The sequence below is a fragment of the Aulonocara stuartgranti genome (genome assembly GCF_965226115.1).
Source record: "Aulonocara stuartgranti genome assembly, chromosome: 4".
Lineage (NCBI taxonomy): Eukaryota > Metazoa > Chordata > Actinopteri > Cichliformes > Cichlidae > Aulonocara > Aulonocara stuartgranti.
The window spans coordinates 3912410-3929659 of record NC_138942.1 but is presented as its reverse complement, the minus strand read 5'-3'; the positions used below and the strand labels follow the sequence as shown (position 1 = coordinate 3929659).

At 39.6% G+C, this 17250-nt stretch overlaps 2 protein-coding genes across 6 annotated transcripts in view; both read left to right on the top strand.

Moving 5' to 3' along the window:
* Positions 1 to 535: 535 nt before the first annotated feature.
* The window catches only part of pirt (phosphoinositide interacting regulator of transient receptor potential channels), a 25110-nt gene continuing 8395 nt past the window's right edge, over positions 536 to 17250 (top strand). Inside the window, exon 1 of one of the 5 annotated variants that reach the window (XM_082529215.1) lies at positions 536 to 686. In XM_082529215.1, the coding sequence (XP_082385341.1) occupies positions 593 to 686 (94 nt within the window). In that variant the 5' untranslated portion in view covers positions 536 to 592. The other 4 variants (XM_082529217.1, XM_082529218.1, XM_082529219.1 and 1 more) reach the window with 4 other exon arrangements.
* Positions 11522 to 17250, top strand: part of tmem238l (transmembrane protein 238 like) — a 21413-nt gene continuing 15684 nt past the window's right edge. The window contains exon 1 of the mRNA XM_082529222.1: positions 11522 to 11535. The gene's annotated coding sequence lies outside the window, so the exon portion shown is untranslated. The remainder of the gene's footprint in view (positions 11536 to 17250) is intronic.

The following is a 17250-nucleotide window of genomic DNA, read 5'->3' as shown; positions in this document are numbered from 1 at the left end:
TTTGACAGAGATATTTATTTAATTATTGTTTGTTTATTTTAATCGGGGGGGTTGTTGGGTAGACTGGTACCACTGTTCTGAGGAGTGTCAAACAATGCCAGCCGGTCCAGGCTGCTGGTGTGTCTCAGTATGTCCTTGAGCATCAGGCCGTAACTGTAACTACTCATTTTTCACTGAAAAGGGTTACTGGCGTGAAAGACAATCTCATACCAACCATAACAAACACGTTGTGAGAGCCTAAACGTGACCGAGAATGAAAGTGAAAATAAAAAGAGAGTAAAAAATAAAAGAAATGATCATTTTTGTCATCACAACCCCATAGGCTTTATACAAACGATGGACATTGCCATTGTGATCGGCTGCAGACTTGGTTCCTTCTGGAGCCCAAAGTTACATATGCAGAGTTATTACCTAGTGTGGTTAGTTTTGGTGCCTCTTTAAAAATAGCACACAATGGGTTTTTTAATCTCGCCCTTCTTCTGGATTTTTCTAAGGCTTAAACTTGATTGGAGCGCTTGACTGGCAGGTTTGTTGATCAGCCAGCTGTAGCTGAAAGCTGTTTGCTCCCCTCTGCTAATTAGACCTCTCAAGCATGTTTGTGCTATTGGTGTGTTTTGGAGTGTTTCAATGGAAGCGTCTGACAAACAGAGATGCAGAGCATTCAACAAATTTGTGCTTCAGTTTTGGTAAGTGAAGTTTTAGCATATTAATAGCATGCTACTTAGCACCATTTAGCTGATACGTGTCTCTGTGCACTTAATGTGCAAAGTTTATGAATCCTTGTTAACCAGGTTTGCTCATTTTAATCAGTATAAGGTGACTTCTGGCTAAAAGCCACTGGGTGACATCAGGGTGGCTACATCCATCTTTTATATTGTCTGTGCTTCCAGTTTTTAGACTGACTCATCTGAGCCCTGCTTTAGATTTAAAAAAAAAAAAAAAGCTCAGTTACTTACTTTAATGTTAATAGTCAATGTATTCTTTTCCTCAGACTTTCTATGAAACTTGAAGTAAATCTTTGTCATACCGTACAAGTAATGGAGCTAAAATGAAGGTTTCTCATTTTATGGCTCAAAGCCACGCGGTTCAGCTTATTATGCTAATATGGCTGAGATCTGAAAATAGAATTTATGAAAATTACACAATAACTCGACAACTCTGCGGGGGGTCATCTGAAATTTGGGACCCGAAAACGAGGTTATGTGCCACAAAAAATTCAGCGTATGGGTGTAGAGGCATTTCAGAAAAGGGCACAGCCAGACTGCATGAATTGCCAGATGAAAAGTGCTGCATTTGATTCCAGGGATGTGAAAACCAGGCTAACTGCTAACCTAATTAATATTGTTTCCCTCCTGTGATTTGCCAAATCAGAGAGTGCTAATTTCACCCAGCACTGCACACACACTACCTAAAGTCTAGAAAAGGGTGTCCTTGCTTCTTGGTAACCACAGCTACGTGGTGCTTATGTGTTGCTCTCGGTGATGTTTGATGCTTTCAGCTTAAAAGAAGAAATACGAGATGGGGGTCCATGATAGGTGTGTATGTTCTTATTTGATCAGTTAATTTTAGTGCCTCAAGGATTCAGAGACTTTAAAGATTATCATTATTATTGTTATTATTATTATTGAATTGTGGGTTTACTTCTGAATCTTTTGCTGAGATGGTAAAATAAAAATAACAGACAGTAAATATTAATAATAATCCCCAAATTCCTAAGTTCCTAAGACCCCCTTAGTGACTTTTTTTCTAAAAAGCGACTAGCGACGTGGGGCAATCATGGCTCAAGAGTTGGCAGTTCGTGTTGTAATCAGAAGGTTGTCGGTTCGAGCCCCGGCTCCGACAGTCTCGGTCGTTGTGTCCTTGGGCAAGACGCTTCACCCGTTGCCTACTGGTGGTGGTCAGAGGGCCCGGTGGCGCCAGTGTCCGGCAGCCTCGCCTCTGTCAGTGCGCCCCAGGGTGGCTGTGGCTACAATGTAGCTGCCATCACCAGTGTGAATGTGTGTGTGAATGGGTGGATGACTGAATGTAGTGTAAAGTGCTTTGGGGTATTTAGGGACTGAGTAAAGCGCTATACAAATACAGGCCATTTACCATTTTTAGCGACAAATTGTAGTTAGAGACTTATTTATGATGACTTTTTGACGTGAAAGCGCGTATCGCTCTTACTCTCAACAAGCAGCGGGTGCTGCCGTGGGCCTGTGCCAAAGCGCTCACAGGCGGAGGATAGTCCTCCCCCAGCTGCTATCAGGGCAGGAGATGTTCACACCTATGCATCCAAACTGCAAATGAATCGCCCATGAGCGAAGTAATTGGTTACCTTATTACTTAGTCACTTTTTAAAAACATGATGCACAACCTGAATACGTAATAAAGCAATAAACCTTTCAGCCCATTTCTATTTTTCTGCATAATCCATCCTATAACATGTAATGAAAGGAAAAAGTCTCTTTTTTAAAAAATGGTTTTATTAGTTTTAATCTTTTAACTTTATCTACATTGCATCAAGCAAAAATTAATTATATGCAACAGTCTTTCACAGGAAGTAATTTGTTTAACATTTAAACCTATTTCCTACATATTCCAGCATATAAAATAAAATGTTTTGTGTTTACCCTCACTCTTTCAAATAGATGCAAGTAAAACACAGCAGAAAATGAATAAAATTAAAGATTCAGCAGCTCATAAATCTATTGTCACCTGTTTAGCAGGAGTTTTGCCCGGTGCCCCAGCGGTCACTCTATGAATGTCACAATTCTGTAGCAGCGTGGTGAGTGCTTGCTCAGATTTGAAGTTTAATTTTTCGCTGTAGAAAGAAGTTTTCTTCCCACACAGAGTGTACAACGAACACTAATGGTTTTGTCACTTTTTACAGAATCAAATTTAAAGTAATTTAAAGAAAGTAACGTCCAAGCTTTAAACGCTTCATGGTCGTACTCTCTCCTGCACTCCATACCATCCATTGTTGATCTGCACACGTCTGTTGCTGCCACGGACGTCGCACACTCAAAAGTCATTGTCATGAGACACTCACAAATCAAATCATGGTGGTTTAGTAACGCAGTAATGGAGCATGCTTACAGGAAAGTAACAGTGATCTAGTTACTTTTTTGCAATAGTAATCCCTTACTTGTTACTTGAAAAACATAATCAGATTACTGCCCATCTCTGCTCATGATGTGCTGCATGCTGCCTTGCTTGTTGGTGTGAATGCACTTATTCAGTTTCATTGAAAACAGAAAACCTTTTTTTCAGCAATATTTTCTCACAAACTTTTTAGCATTTTAGCACAAAGACACTGCTTCAATCTGTACCTCCTGCTGAGCTTAGATGCTAATCTGCTTCACGTGCTGCAGACAGTGGTTAGAATATTGTCATTAGTGGAGTTGATGCATCTCTGCTGGAAAACTAGGCGATAAAACAGTTTCTAAAATACTACAGTCATCTTTTCTGCAGTATGTTACAAGTTCATACTGGTGTGTATCAGATAGTATCTGTTGGTCAGTATCAGCTGCAGATATATCAGTCAGGCTTCAGTATTTATTCTCTGGATTATGAGGAGCTGTAAAGAGATGAGATCAAAGAGATATGATCGTTACTATCCCAACTGTCACCTCTATATTAATGCTATATTGTAAGATTGTATCAAAAATATTTGGCAGTGGTTCCACATGTAAAGCATAAATCTTCAAACTACAGAGTGGGAAACAAATGAAAGACTTTGTAAACCCCACTGCTGCTGTGTTTTGTTTTACAGGTTTTATTTCCTGTTACTTTTTTGTTGACTTGTCAGATACATTACCAGAAAATGACACTGCAAGCTCCACCATTCAACTCTGCTATCTTTTTTAATTCACTTTCTGTGGAGCAGCTCCTGGCTGTATACCTGATGATATCACATTTTTGAGTCCTCGCTCTGTGGCTTCTGGCTTTGGGAGAATCATTCACAATCGCATGTATTGATTTGAGTGTAAGAAATTCTTAAATACATGCCTCTCACTGGATTTATGGGTTGCCTGATAAAAGACTGTTGACCTTAACTGGTATGTACTGCAGTAAAAGAGAAACTGTGAAAAAGAGGAGCCTCTTGTGGGAATTGGTGTGATGTGAATTTTCAGCTGTCCTGCAAACCCCTACGAGAAAAATGCTTTAGAAAAAAATTCAGATGTTTTGATGGTAAAAAGATCGCCCCGTTAAGGTCAAACCTCTTTGTGTTCTCTCTATAAGTCTGGGGAGGCAGAACAATTAAAATCTGGCGTGACAGTTCGGAGCAAGCTGCAACAGATTCAGGAGAAAAACAGTACACTCATGAATTATTCAAAACGAGTGTCTTTCAAGCGTAAAAAAGTAAAGTCTGCCAAGAATCTTTTTCTACTGACAATGTTTGAACGTGCAGAAAGCAGTTGACAGATACAATCAGATATGTACAGTCTGAGAGTGTAACCGCATAATAAACTTGTTCAGCCAAACAATCGTTTTGGGTAAACGATGGTTTGTTTTGAGTCTTCAGACACAGACGAGCTGCTGTAATTATAATCCTGTTCCTTTTCTGAAATGAAGTGAGTAAAAAAAACAAAATCAATGGCTGTCTCAATAGAGAGATGAAAATGAAGGGAAAAAATCAATTGTATCGATGTAATCCGAGGCAGTAAGTGTTCCTCCGTTTGTTTGTCGGATAAGCGCTGAATGAAATCTTTAAAGCTCAAACAGCATGGTTGAAGTGAGACTTTCATCATCCGACAGAAATTTCATCAATAAATTGCATCAACCAAATGTCTAATGGAGCGACTCCTGGCCACAGTGGTCGGCAAACACGTTGACTGTGTTGTCATAATCTCTTCCAACAACGCTGAGATCTGCCGCACACTTTGATGCGCATCCAGATTTATCATGTGTTCATGAATTTATTGGAGCACTAAATGGAGCTCAGTCAGACAGCAGTCGATCTGGATAAGACTTCCTAAAACCCACAGCAGCCATCTGTCTCGGGAAACGTGCGATCCTTCTGAAATAACATTTTATAGATTTATGTCTTTATTGTGAAAAGAAAGGGTTTGCATAAAAACAGACAGACCAGGATAGTTATTTGGTACTAACAAAGACATTTTTGGGTCAATTTAAAGGTATTGAAAAATACAAGATGATGTAAGAAAACAATATATAAGTGCAACAAAGGCAACATTTGCATTCCCTTGTTCGGCTACGTTTGCCACCCTCAGACTGTAAATAAAAGATGAAAAAAGAGCCACTATGACATCACCAGGTTGGTGTTTGTTTTAAGACCATACCTGACCTGAGAAGCCAGTGGATATGGCTCAGTCATACAGTAGCAGCTTGACAGTGAGAAAGTAGGTCTATATCATGGTTTACTTTGCTTGGATGTAATTGTTTATGTTAATGGTACCATAATTTAATAAATGTAAGACACAATCCCAGATACTGAGTCACAGGTAAGGTGTTTACTGAAGTCATTGATCAACTTCATTGATCATTTTCTAGGAGGATTCTATACAAATGGGCTTCTTTTTGCAGCCAAAGATGCGTGCAAGTTTATGACACTTCTGCAATAGCTGCAAACATGTACTGCATACATGAATCAACCCTTTTCACTATTTGGTTGTTAAGTGATGACATATGAGCCCTGCATCCAGGTCAGAACTACTCTGTGTTTAATAAGGTTGTTTTGTTTTTAACATGTTTTCATGCGTTGTATCTTGTTCTGTTCTACAGGCTGAGCCATTTATATGGATACAGCGTAATAACATGGGAATGGTTGGTGATATTAAAGTCCTGTTTGTGGCACATTAGTCTATGTGAGGGGGCAAACTCCTCTAGATGGGTGGTGACCATGGTGGCCATTTAGAAGTCGGCCATCTTGGATACAACTTTTGTTTTTTCAGTAGGAAGAGGGCCATGTGACACATCAAACTTATTGGTAATGTCACAAGAAAAACAATGGTTTCATTTCCTCCTCACTATGAATTTATTTTTCTTTAGTCCGAACGTTATCCCGCATAACAAGAAATGCAAAAATAATCATACTCTCCTCAAACTGACACCATAATGGACCGAGGAGAGCGAGTGGTCTGACTTCATCTAACCCCGTGCCATCTACACCGTAATTAATGAAATCGCCTCACACAGACGCAAAAAGCCGGAGCAGCCCGTCATGCTGATTGCTTGTGAGATATTGCCAGTGGATGCAGCTCATGGTCACACCAACATATGTGATTTTACATCACAGAAGATAATTTTAAGTGCATTATGTGAGGTGAACCTTTACCTTGAGAAAAGAATTTTAATACCCAGAAAAGTGTCTCTGAAGTACCGAGGAGTATCTTTGTGGAATTTTATTTTTTCCAAGCTCAGTGTCTTGCTCTGACTCATCCTCACTCTTATTTCTTGGTTTCAAATGACCAATGTCTGCTATGTTCAGACCAGGCAAGCCAGTTATCACCTGCACTTCCCATCTCATGCTTTCCTACCAGCAGGCACCATTGTGAGTCACTGTTGTGAGTCACTGCTGTGAGACTCTCAAACCCACAGATGGACACACTCTAACTCAGCAGCCTTGGATTGAAGCTGGCGAGGGAAGTCCCGGTCCTGGATTAAGATCTGAGACGCCAGATTGAGATGGTCTCCAAGCTTGTTACAGTTCCCTGGATGTAATTGTGATATACGATGTCTCTTACTGACTGTCCTTGATGGTACAAGAAGGAAAGATCATTCAGGTCATTCAAATGTTTTGTTGGTAAACACACAGTAGTGGATGTTTATTTAACTACAATCTACTGTGCCAAAAAATAGACTAATATGCACGGATGAAAAATATGAAGCATGGTTTGTATTGCAAGTAAAATTCACATTTTTGTAAAAGGCATTCAAGCCTGTAGGTACACATTGCACATTTCTAAGTTTATATTGGCGTATACTGTGTTGAATCATTTTCTAATTACCAAGCTACAGTAAATGTCTCTTGAAGCTGAAATTGCAGAATCCAAGCAGTGAGGAGGGAAACTTGCTAATTGCTGCTTATTTTCAGAGTCCTGAACTGTTTCCACCGACTAATCTAAAGTCTGAGAGGCCTTAGAGCTCCACGGGGAGTTTCTCCAGGTAACTCAGCGGGATGGCCATATCGACTTCTCAGCACACAACAGAATGCTCCCATTTATCTTGATTAAGCTCGAACATCTGTACGGCCTCGGCCATCAAAGTATCATTGAACATTAGCCTTGGTTAGCCTGCTCAGCATCCACACAAAATCTTGGGGTTCTAAAAAGGGGAAAAAGGGGACATAAAATACTAATCTATACGACTGCAGGATTGTCTCCATGCTCCTGATGGGCATGTGGATCAATATGATTGATTGGTCCCACTGCTCAGAGGGGAATTAGCATTTAAAAGGAACTTCAGCTGCACCTACTGGAGGGTTTCTCCATCAAAGGTGGGACATGACTAAGCTGTGACCTGTGATCTCTGTGCTTCGGGAGAAACTGTACCAAACACTATGCAGCTTTACAGCTCGGTTGCCGTGGAAACCTCTGCATTATGGATTACTGATTGTGAAATCTCAGCCATAAATACAGGCAGGGGTAGTGGCCTTTCTGCACTGCCTTTATCCCTTTGACCCCGGATAGATTGCTCTTATTTCCCGAGGTTCACGAAGCCAAGCCCTCTTGATATCTGAAAATTAGATGTCAGGCTCTCTCCTGTGAAGCAAGAGTCATAACTTTCTGTATATTGGTTTACTTGGTTTGAAACCTTTGCTGAATGCTTTCAACTCAGTTTCAGGGCTGACATCATTAGGGTTTTATTGCTTCCAAAGCGAGGATGACTTCCTGTAATAGACAGTGGTCGGCGACTTCAGAGTCTTCTTATAAGCTGGAGTTTCCCTCTTTTCCTCTCACTTTACTCGCGTCAGAGTGTGTTCAATTTCCACATTTTGTGTAAAATACTAAGAATAATAATTTTCATGCTGCCTGCATTTCTCTCGAGACAGCCTTATGAGTTCAGGGACAGCCTTGGTATTCACAAAAAGGGCATTCACACTCAAAAACCTGATGTGATTTTATTTGACATCTTGAACATTTGATATTCACAGCACAGGTTCACCTGCTGGCTGCCATGCCCTTTAATTACAGAAACACAAACAGCCAGGTAGCATCACTGTTCCTCCTTTTCACATTTATTTTTTATATAATCAAGAATTTCCTTGACTTTAAAATCTCCTTAACAGTGGATGTCTGGCCACCCGAAACAGGGTTATAAACAGCTTATATAAAATGTCAGAGAAAACCCACAAAACTCTACAGGGTCCTTAAAAGAAAAACAACCATAAACCTTCATGTTTATGCTTTCAGACACTGCTGACACCTATTAATAGCTTACTGTCCAGATCCATCCTCACCGTCCTCAGTTTCTGTCTTCATGGCACTGGACATGGATGGTGCTTGTTCTCTGTCTGCTCCATCTACTCTGGCTGCTATTGTCTTCATCAGTTATTATGCTATAAATAGTTTTAACTACCTCCTGTATCATGCTAATTCTTCCATTCAACTTCTTCCACTCATCCAATTCAGGGTTGCAGGGGGCTGAAACACATCCCAGCTGAGACAGGGTGACGGGCATGGTCGACCCTGAAGAGGTCACCAGGCCGTCACGGGGTTAACACAGAGAAACAGACATCTTTTCACATTCACGTGCAGGTTATAAGACAACGTTTGAATTGAACGTTAAAGTACAAAGTGGTTTCAGGTCTTTTAGTTTTCCTCTGGGCACACAGAGGAAATGCAGCCAGAGCGGGATCAAACCCCTTTCTTGCCCGTGTCTGCTCTACTCCCTGGCCAACAGTAGCAAGGACAAGGACTAGCATTTGAAATGGGTTTCCAAATGGAAACTTTATGCGAAAATGCAATTTTCTGATGATACTGTGATAACATTTGGCATGCACGTCTTCACATACTGAGTGAAAATGCAGGGGAAAAGAATGACATCATTCCCTTGAACATTATCTTCTGTGGCAATAAACGTTTGTGCAGGAAAGTTACAACTGCTGAGGAGCTGGCTTTTGTCCTTTTATTAAAGTTTCTTAACGACACACTATCACTGAGGACAAAGCTGTGAAACACCCTTTTTTCTAAGTCTCAACCTAATTCAAACAAAACTGTGACCTCCATGAGAGTCTTGAGTGTGGCTGTTTTAAGCCCTTTCAACAGCAGGAATATGATTAATATATACTTGAACCTTCTTAAACACTTTTTAGGCGGTATATGTCAGCGGGGCCACCATATAGCCTGTATTAAAGGGTTATTCATCTTAAGTACACTACACAATCTTTTATATAATTGCTGGCCTGGAAGTGCATACAACACAGCTTTTATGTTTGGCAGTTGAGTGTAGGTGCCGGTCTTCCAAACAACACTTCTGATGCTCTTTGATGAAAGTTGTATGGATTCTGAATTGGATAAAAGTCTCAATTGAAACGTAGACACTGCTATTTTTAGAAGGAGAGTTTTATCATCCAGTGGCCTCCTGGGTACAAACAAATATGTTGAAATCAATCTGACCAACATCAAACATAGGACTAGAACAAGGATTTTGGTTTATTTTCAGCAATTTTAACAGTTTCTATGATTTGTTTTTATCAAAAACACTGCAAGCCCTTCCTCCGGTGCCTTTTTTCAAAGTCAAAACGAGACGAATGCATGACTCACCATGGACTCATTCTGAGATAACGTGTTAGAAAATATCAAATTATTCATGTCAAGTGTGAAAATCGCCCTTTGAGCGTATTCTTCTGGCCAGTGTGCTTCACCCACTGAGGCTCGCAGTAATATGCAAAGCCACAGTGGCCTGTTAATTTCTCACCTGAAGCATCGTATTCATGCGGACTCTCAGTATCAGTGCTGAAAGTGACCTGAGATCTTCAGGTCACGTCTTCTCTTTTAAAGAGGCTATTAGGAATGCCTGTTAATTGATAAACTTTGTCATCTGGTAACTATTTCTCTGCAGGTTTTATTAATCTATAAACCCAGTTCTGAAAATGAGATACTGTGCAAAATGTAAATTAAAAGAGAAAGAATGCAATGATTTGCTAATCCTATAAAGCCACATTTCCCTGACAACAGAACTCATAAGTTTATGAAGCTTCTATACCATTCCATGAAAATATTAGCTTTTCAATTCGATGCCAGAAACACACAAAAAAGTTTGAATGCGGCAAGAAAAAGTCATATTAGGAAAAAGGAACAGCTGGAGGAACATTTTGCAACTAATTATATAACTGGCAACAGCTCAGTAACATGATTGGGTACAAAAAGAGCACCTTAGAGAGGCGGAGTTTATCAGAAGATAGCAGAGTTTCACTAAACTGAAAAAACAGGATCTACAAACAATTTCAGAATAATGTTCGCCAATGAAAAATTGTCAGGACTTTGAATATCTCATCATCTACAGTACCAAATATCATCAATGATTCTGAAAATATGACGCATGACATAACTTTTCACCTTATCACATTAGTTTGAAAGCACATTTGCACCAAAGAGCAAACCCCGCCAGCCTCGTTGAGCTTTCCAAAGACACAAAATTCAATTTAATTTCACAAACTTGCATCAGCAGCTAAACAGTCGTCACCTTGTTTTTAGTGCATAAGAATCTTTGCTGGGACAAAGCATCAGCTAGCCAAACAACTTGTTTGTATGCCCAGACAGCGCTCTCTCTCTCTAATATATATATATATATATATATATATATATATATATATATATATATATATATATATATATATATATATATATATATATATATATATATGACTGTAAATACTAAAGTAGAAAATTACACTAGGATTCCTTTTATGTGTAGACATTGTTACATTAATGACATCGTGGTTTTTATGGAGAGTCCAGAAAATGGCTGGTTTATCCAGTGTTATGATAATGATTGTGAATCCCTTTTGCCTTTGATGTACAACTATACCCATTTAAACCAGAGTACACAGAGCTGTATGGAATAGGAAATAAAGCTATGTAATATCAACAGAGTTTTCGTCTGTGCGAGTACATATTGTAAGAGTCTGCATTATGGTCGTGGCGATTGCTTTGCCTTGCGACTGAAATCCAGCAACATTCATGAGAGATCAGGTGAGAATGCAGCCTATTCTTATTCCTGACATGTCATTCAAAGATGTTTTCGATAAGATCACCTTTATTAGTCCCACACGTGGGAAATTTGTTTTGTTACAGCAGAAAGTGGACAGTGCAAAGTTACATAGCAAAAATGAGAAAAACACTGGAATAGGATCAGATGATAAGAATAAGAGAGTACACAATAGAATAAAACATGAAACGCAACTGTCTTCATTCACACACATAACGTGTCCTTTAGTGTCTCTGGCCTAGTGCACTGGAATGTGGAATTAGTGAGTCTAAATCTCCTAACTCGTCATCTGTCAACAAGCTGCTGCTGTGAGGAGGCGTGTTTTAACCCAAACTATGATCTTTTCCAAATCCTGACTAAGTGGCTAAACCAAGCCAGGTGAGTGAACAATGAAATCCAGTTTAATTCAATTCAATTTTATGTAGCACGAATTCACAACAACTGTCGCCTCAAGGTGCTTTACATTGCAAGGTAGAGACCCTGAAATATAAGAGAAAAAATTCGAGCAATCAGACCATCCCCTATGACAAAACACTTTCAGCAAGTGTAGAAAATGCCAACTTATGCATGTAAAGTAGAATCCATCTTGCTTTGCTTTCCTGCTTTGTGCTCGTAGCTAAAGCCACCGTCTAGTTTAGAGGAAATGGTGTTCAGGTTGTCAATAGATTCAGTAGATAGAGGGTTCTGTCATGTCCTGGGTTTCTGATCCTAGATTTTTAATTTTGACTTTCAAGATCTAATTATGACCTCTGCAAAGACTGTTATGTTTTTGGTGACGTCTCATTTTGTTTGTAAACACAATTGCATTAGTAACATTTAGGACATTGAACCCAGTGGGTGTTGAACTCAGGGCTGCCTTTGTCATCAATTCTGTTCATAATTTTTATGGACAGAATTCCCACTAAAACAGTTCTCAGTGAGAGAGTTAGATGGATTGGGGCAGCATCTGCCGTGACGCTGATGCTGTATTAGTCCGAGAGAGCTGAGCACAAAAGTGAAGCAGTCTATTTTTCGGTGGATCTACGTCACTACCCTACATATGCTAACGAGCTCTGAGCAGGGACTAAAGGTGAGATCGCTGATACAAGCGGCAGAAATGGGCTTTCTTTGAAGGTTGGCTGGGTGGCCTAGGTATGGGGAAAAATTAATATATATACAAAACACAATCCATTTCCCTGCAAATGCTCCCAAGCAGCTTAGCTGCCTTGGTTTAGTTTGTTTCCTCTGATTAGTTCTTGTTATTTAAATTGTTATTTGATTCTTAGTTTGCTAGTTCTTTACATTTTCATCTGTGTGTATCTCCTTAGTGTTTTTATTTATCCGTTCTTAGTTCTTCTTTTATCCCTCAGTGTTTCTCTTTCATCGCCTTTGTTAAGTTCCTTCATGTGGCTGAGTTTCCCTGATTTTGTATTACTTCTCACTTCCTGCTTCCTTTTGATCATCACTTTTCTTTTGTGCTTCACATTTACTTTTACTTCCCCCTCCTTGCTCATTGTCTTTGATTACTATCACCTGCGACTCGTTACCCAGCTGTGTTCACTTCCCCTTTAATTGGCCTCTAGTGTATAAATGGTGATGTCTTTCCTTTAGTCTTTGTCTCAGCATCTACTAATCTCCAATTGTGTGTTCACTGTAATCGCTGGCTTTTGTTTTGCCTGTTGCATTGTGAATTTTGTATTTTTGGACTGTTTCAACTGCCAGGTTAAAAGGTGTGTTTGGAGTTAACGATGGCCTGTTTCTGAGTCTGCCTTTGGGTCCTAATTACTTGGTTCATGACAGCTTAATTCAGTCACTTACATTGTAAATATATGTCTATTTAGCCTTGCAGCTTGCTTGCCTTTAAATCCCCTCAGACTGTGCCTTTGTTCCTATTTTGTGCTTTCTCTGCACCTCGATTTCTTAGTCTGACTTAATTTTGATCAGATTTAAGATCTGACTGAAGTTACAAGCTGAAGCTAGAAGATGATAGATGATAGTCAATAACCTCTAGCTGAAAGGGGGGGTTTCCAACAGTTTCCAAGGATGAAACGGTCGAGACTGTCTAATGACTGCCCACTTTACCCCATGATTGGACAGGGTATTCACTTATTGCAAATATCGATTTTTGATTTACAACACTTCATGCAGATCTGCTCTATTCTGGCATGAATAGCCTTAATTATGAGTTTGAGAGTGAGAGAGAAATTGAAAGAAATTGCACTTTTTTTTTCTTTTTTTTTCTCAAAAATGTGTCCACCTGCTCACTGAATGTGCCGTTGAAGGAATGACAGTATTTTCTTTCTAATATAGAACGTACCAAAATAATGAAAACCACTAAATAACAATCAATAGCCTCTCTGGAACAACAGTCAACCTAAATTTATCCTCTCCAATGACAAAGGGTCTTGCAAAAATCTTACGGGTATAATTACTGGCCCCTTTTAGGACCTTCCAGCATCTCCACCTTGAACTGAAACTGTGAACCCAGAGACCACACGCAGTCAGATCAGCAGGCGCATGGCATGCTTTGTTCTTTCTCCAATTATCAGACTGAGAAAACAAATCTGTCAGAAATGATACGTGGCTGAGCTATTGATCTGTTTATACAGTCCACATCTTTTTCACTTTCCCACAGAATCTATTAGCACTGCTTGCCTTTCTCCATCTCATGCCACAGCAGGGGAGAACAGTGCAAGCCATTTACGTCATGAAGGTCCAAGGACCACTGGAGGCCAGATACCTATTCTCTAGCATGCAGGAATCAAATGTGTTATGGGCTCTATTTTCATTTGAGCTGTATGAATAAACTAGATGGCCATGACCATTAGGCTGCTCCTAAAGAAATGACACACAGAGTGAAGGTTGCATCACACCCTGATGGTGAACTCTAGTAAATAAAATGTTCCCCTATTTAATAGATGTTCACAGTTTCAAGGTGTATAGCAAACCTGTTAGTATGTGTTCCCTTTATTCTCTAGAATTTCTTAGTCGTTAAAGGTAACCTATTATGCTTATTTCCAGCTCCAAATGTGTACTATTAGGCTTTGCTTGATTCACAGCTCAAAACGCTGGGCTTCAGTGCTTTCCGAGCTGTTTTAGCCCCGTTCACTTTAAGCCAACTTTCGTCTGACTGACTCCCCTCATGAACAAAGGATGTGAACAGCAGGTGGGTGGTTGCATCTGTGCTTGCAGCCAAAGCTGTACACTCCCCTGAAGCATGAATCATGCTTCTTTTTTTTCAATAAATACCATCAAAGTGACTCAAATGAAAAGTAGGGGTATGCTTGAAAAATCTCTGATTGTCCAACGTGCATTCTTGTGCAAGATAATGAACCCCAAGTTACACCCAAAGTGTGTGTGTGTGTGTGTGTGTGTGTGTGTGTGTGTGTGTGTGTGTGTGTGTGTGTGTGTCTGTCATATCTTTGTGGGGACCAAATGTTTGAAGTTTACTATACTTATGGGAACCAAAATCCTGGTCCCCATAAGTTTGAAGGCATTTTTGAGACTTAAAATGTGGTTTTGGTGTCAGGGTCACAATTGGGTTATAGTTAGGTATAAGGATGATGTCTCTTAGTTCTCTTTCATTAAAGCTTTAGTGCACGGTCCTAGGGGCCGACTGGATCATCCAAACTATCCCTTAAGTCTCCTGTTCAGCTGTTCTGCTCCTCTCCTCCCTCCCTCCCTCCCTCCCTCCCTCCCTCCCTCGTAGGTCATCTTTGGGGTTCCACTGTAGTCACTCCCATCTGACTAATTGGTCCACATGATAAGTTATTGTGAAGCTCTTAAAGTTTTGGGCTATCAGAAAGAGTGGTTTATGAAAAAAAAAAAATTCAAAATATATTCTATTATAACCCAAAAGGTAGACCGATCCCCCTACACCTCTGTGGAGAGGATTTAGCCTCCACAGAACAGTGTTTTGTGCTCTTGAATCAATTGTGAGATCATCCACTTGTTGTTAGTATTTACAACAATCCACACAATTTCATGTTAGTTGTGATTCACACTGCTTTCACACTTCTATAATACACATGCACCAGTGCAGGGAGATCTGTCTTACCTGTTTGGTACAATTATTTTGATATATTTTATAATATTATTCTAATATTCTTACTACAAAATGAATTATAAAAAAGAATACAAAAATAATAGAGCCTTGTTTAATTTTTTTGTGCAATTTAAGTGCAGTTTGTTGGCTTAGCAATACATCGCTGTTCTTCCTCAACTCTCGGCTGCCACTTTCTCTCATCCTAACACCGCCGATCCTTGACATACGGTGTGAAAAACTCTTCCAAGGTCTCTATTCCGTCTTTCCCTCCTCTTTCCTATCCACACCTCTTCATAAAAAAGAAAAAACAGGGTTTCTTCCAAAAGTACTGTGTGAATGTGGGTTGTACTGTAGAGTGCTCTGAGAAATCAATAAGAGTGGAAAAGATAAGTAAAGGTATAAATGCAACCTGTTTGTAAAATACTTTATGGGTTCAGTCTATAAGTTAGCGTTTTATTAATGCCTGGCTGCATGTTGGGCTCCCTGAGTGCTACTGCGACAGTCAAACCACAAAGACAAACCTCATAAATGAAAAATTTGAGTAACAAGTCTTTAACTTCTTCAACAATCTGAGAAACAGTTACGCACTTCTGAATTAATCAAAATGGACAATAAAGTTTTCATAAGCATTTCTTATTTTACTCGCTTCTATCAAATGTGAACAGTCTTGTTTATTCCTCCCATCTGGACCTCAAATGATGTGTTCGTGTGAAGAGGAAGGTGGACTGGTGCAGGCACAAACCAACCTGACATTTTATTCTAATATGTTTCAAGCAACAAACTCTGAGGCTGAAAAATGAAGCCAACGCCGAAGTATTAAACATCGCAGTTCTTCTAATGGCCACCTGGAGCTTGCTACAAAAGCGAGTAAATTCCCCCACACTCCCATGTTGAAATACCCAAATTTGGAACAGAAATAATCATGTTTGCAGACAGGTAGAATAAATTGTTTGGTCTTGATGTATCAACAGTTTTTCGGTGGGTGAATTTTCTACCAAAGCATCTAAGCTGGCTTGAAGTAAACATCGATAATTGCGCCCGTGGTGGAGGTAAACCTAACTAATTTGAGTCACTGACCTAGATCCCTTGACTGTTTGTGCTGTTGGTGCCTTTTGAAACCTTTCATTGACTGTCTGACAAAGAAATACAGTTTACTATTCAGATAATCCCAGTTTTGCTGCACAGAATTCGAGGCTCATGTTTGTATGTTACTTTCACAAAGCTACTAAGAAGTGCTATCTGTGCGTTGCATCCATACACGTTGATGGATGCAGCATGCTAATGAAGCTAATTAGTATTAGCACTCCAAGTACAGCAGCAGTCAATACTACAATGTTGAGGCTGCTGCAAATGGATAGCATCATGGCAGCAACATGCAGCTGGTTTAAGTCCCTGGCTGATGCTCGATAACAGATGCTGAAGCAGTATTTTTTTTCTTGATTACCTGCAAATAAGTAATATATGCATATGTAAAAATTATTAAAGCTGAACAGGCAAAGACAATTTGCCCTCACTTAATCTTAATAATACACTATTTCAGGTTTGGGTTGACTTTAGGCAACTTTAAGTTATTGCTTTTGCACTAAGAGCTTATTAACCTATACTCAATATAAAATCTCCCCCACTTCAGATAGTGTTAGGACTCTGTATAGATATGTATGAAATTTGCAGGAGATCGCAGTGCATGGTGGAGCTGAAATGGATGACTTTTTGCAGGTAGAGGGGGATTAGATGGGTTTATTTTCCCTAGATCTCATTGGAAACAGTGCAGGGGGATCACTGAAATGAAATCTGGACAGACACGTCACAGAAAAGTAGCAGTGGATAGCAGCATGTACTGACAATTTGTTGGTTTGGGAAAGAGTGGAATCCTTTACAAAGTAAATGCTTACATTTCCTCTTAATTCATTTATCATTACAGAGCACTGATATGTAGCATGGTGTTAGTGGCTGCTGTTTACCTTTCAGAAAAACAATGAATATCACATTTCCTCATGCATTTGCAAAGGTGAAAGAGCCTTTATGCTACAGTTGCTTGTATGCCTCAACCTCTGGGATTACTCTACAAA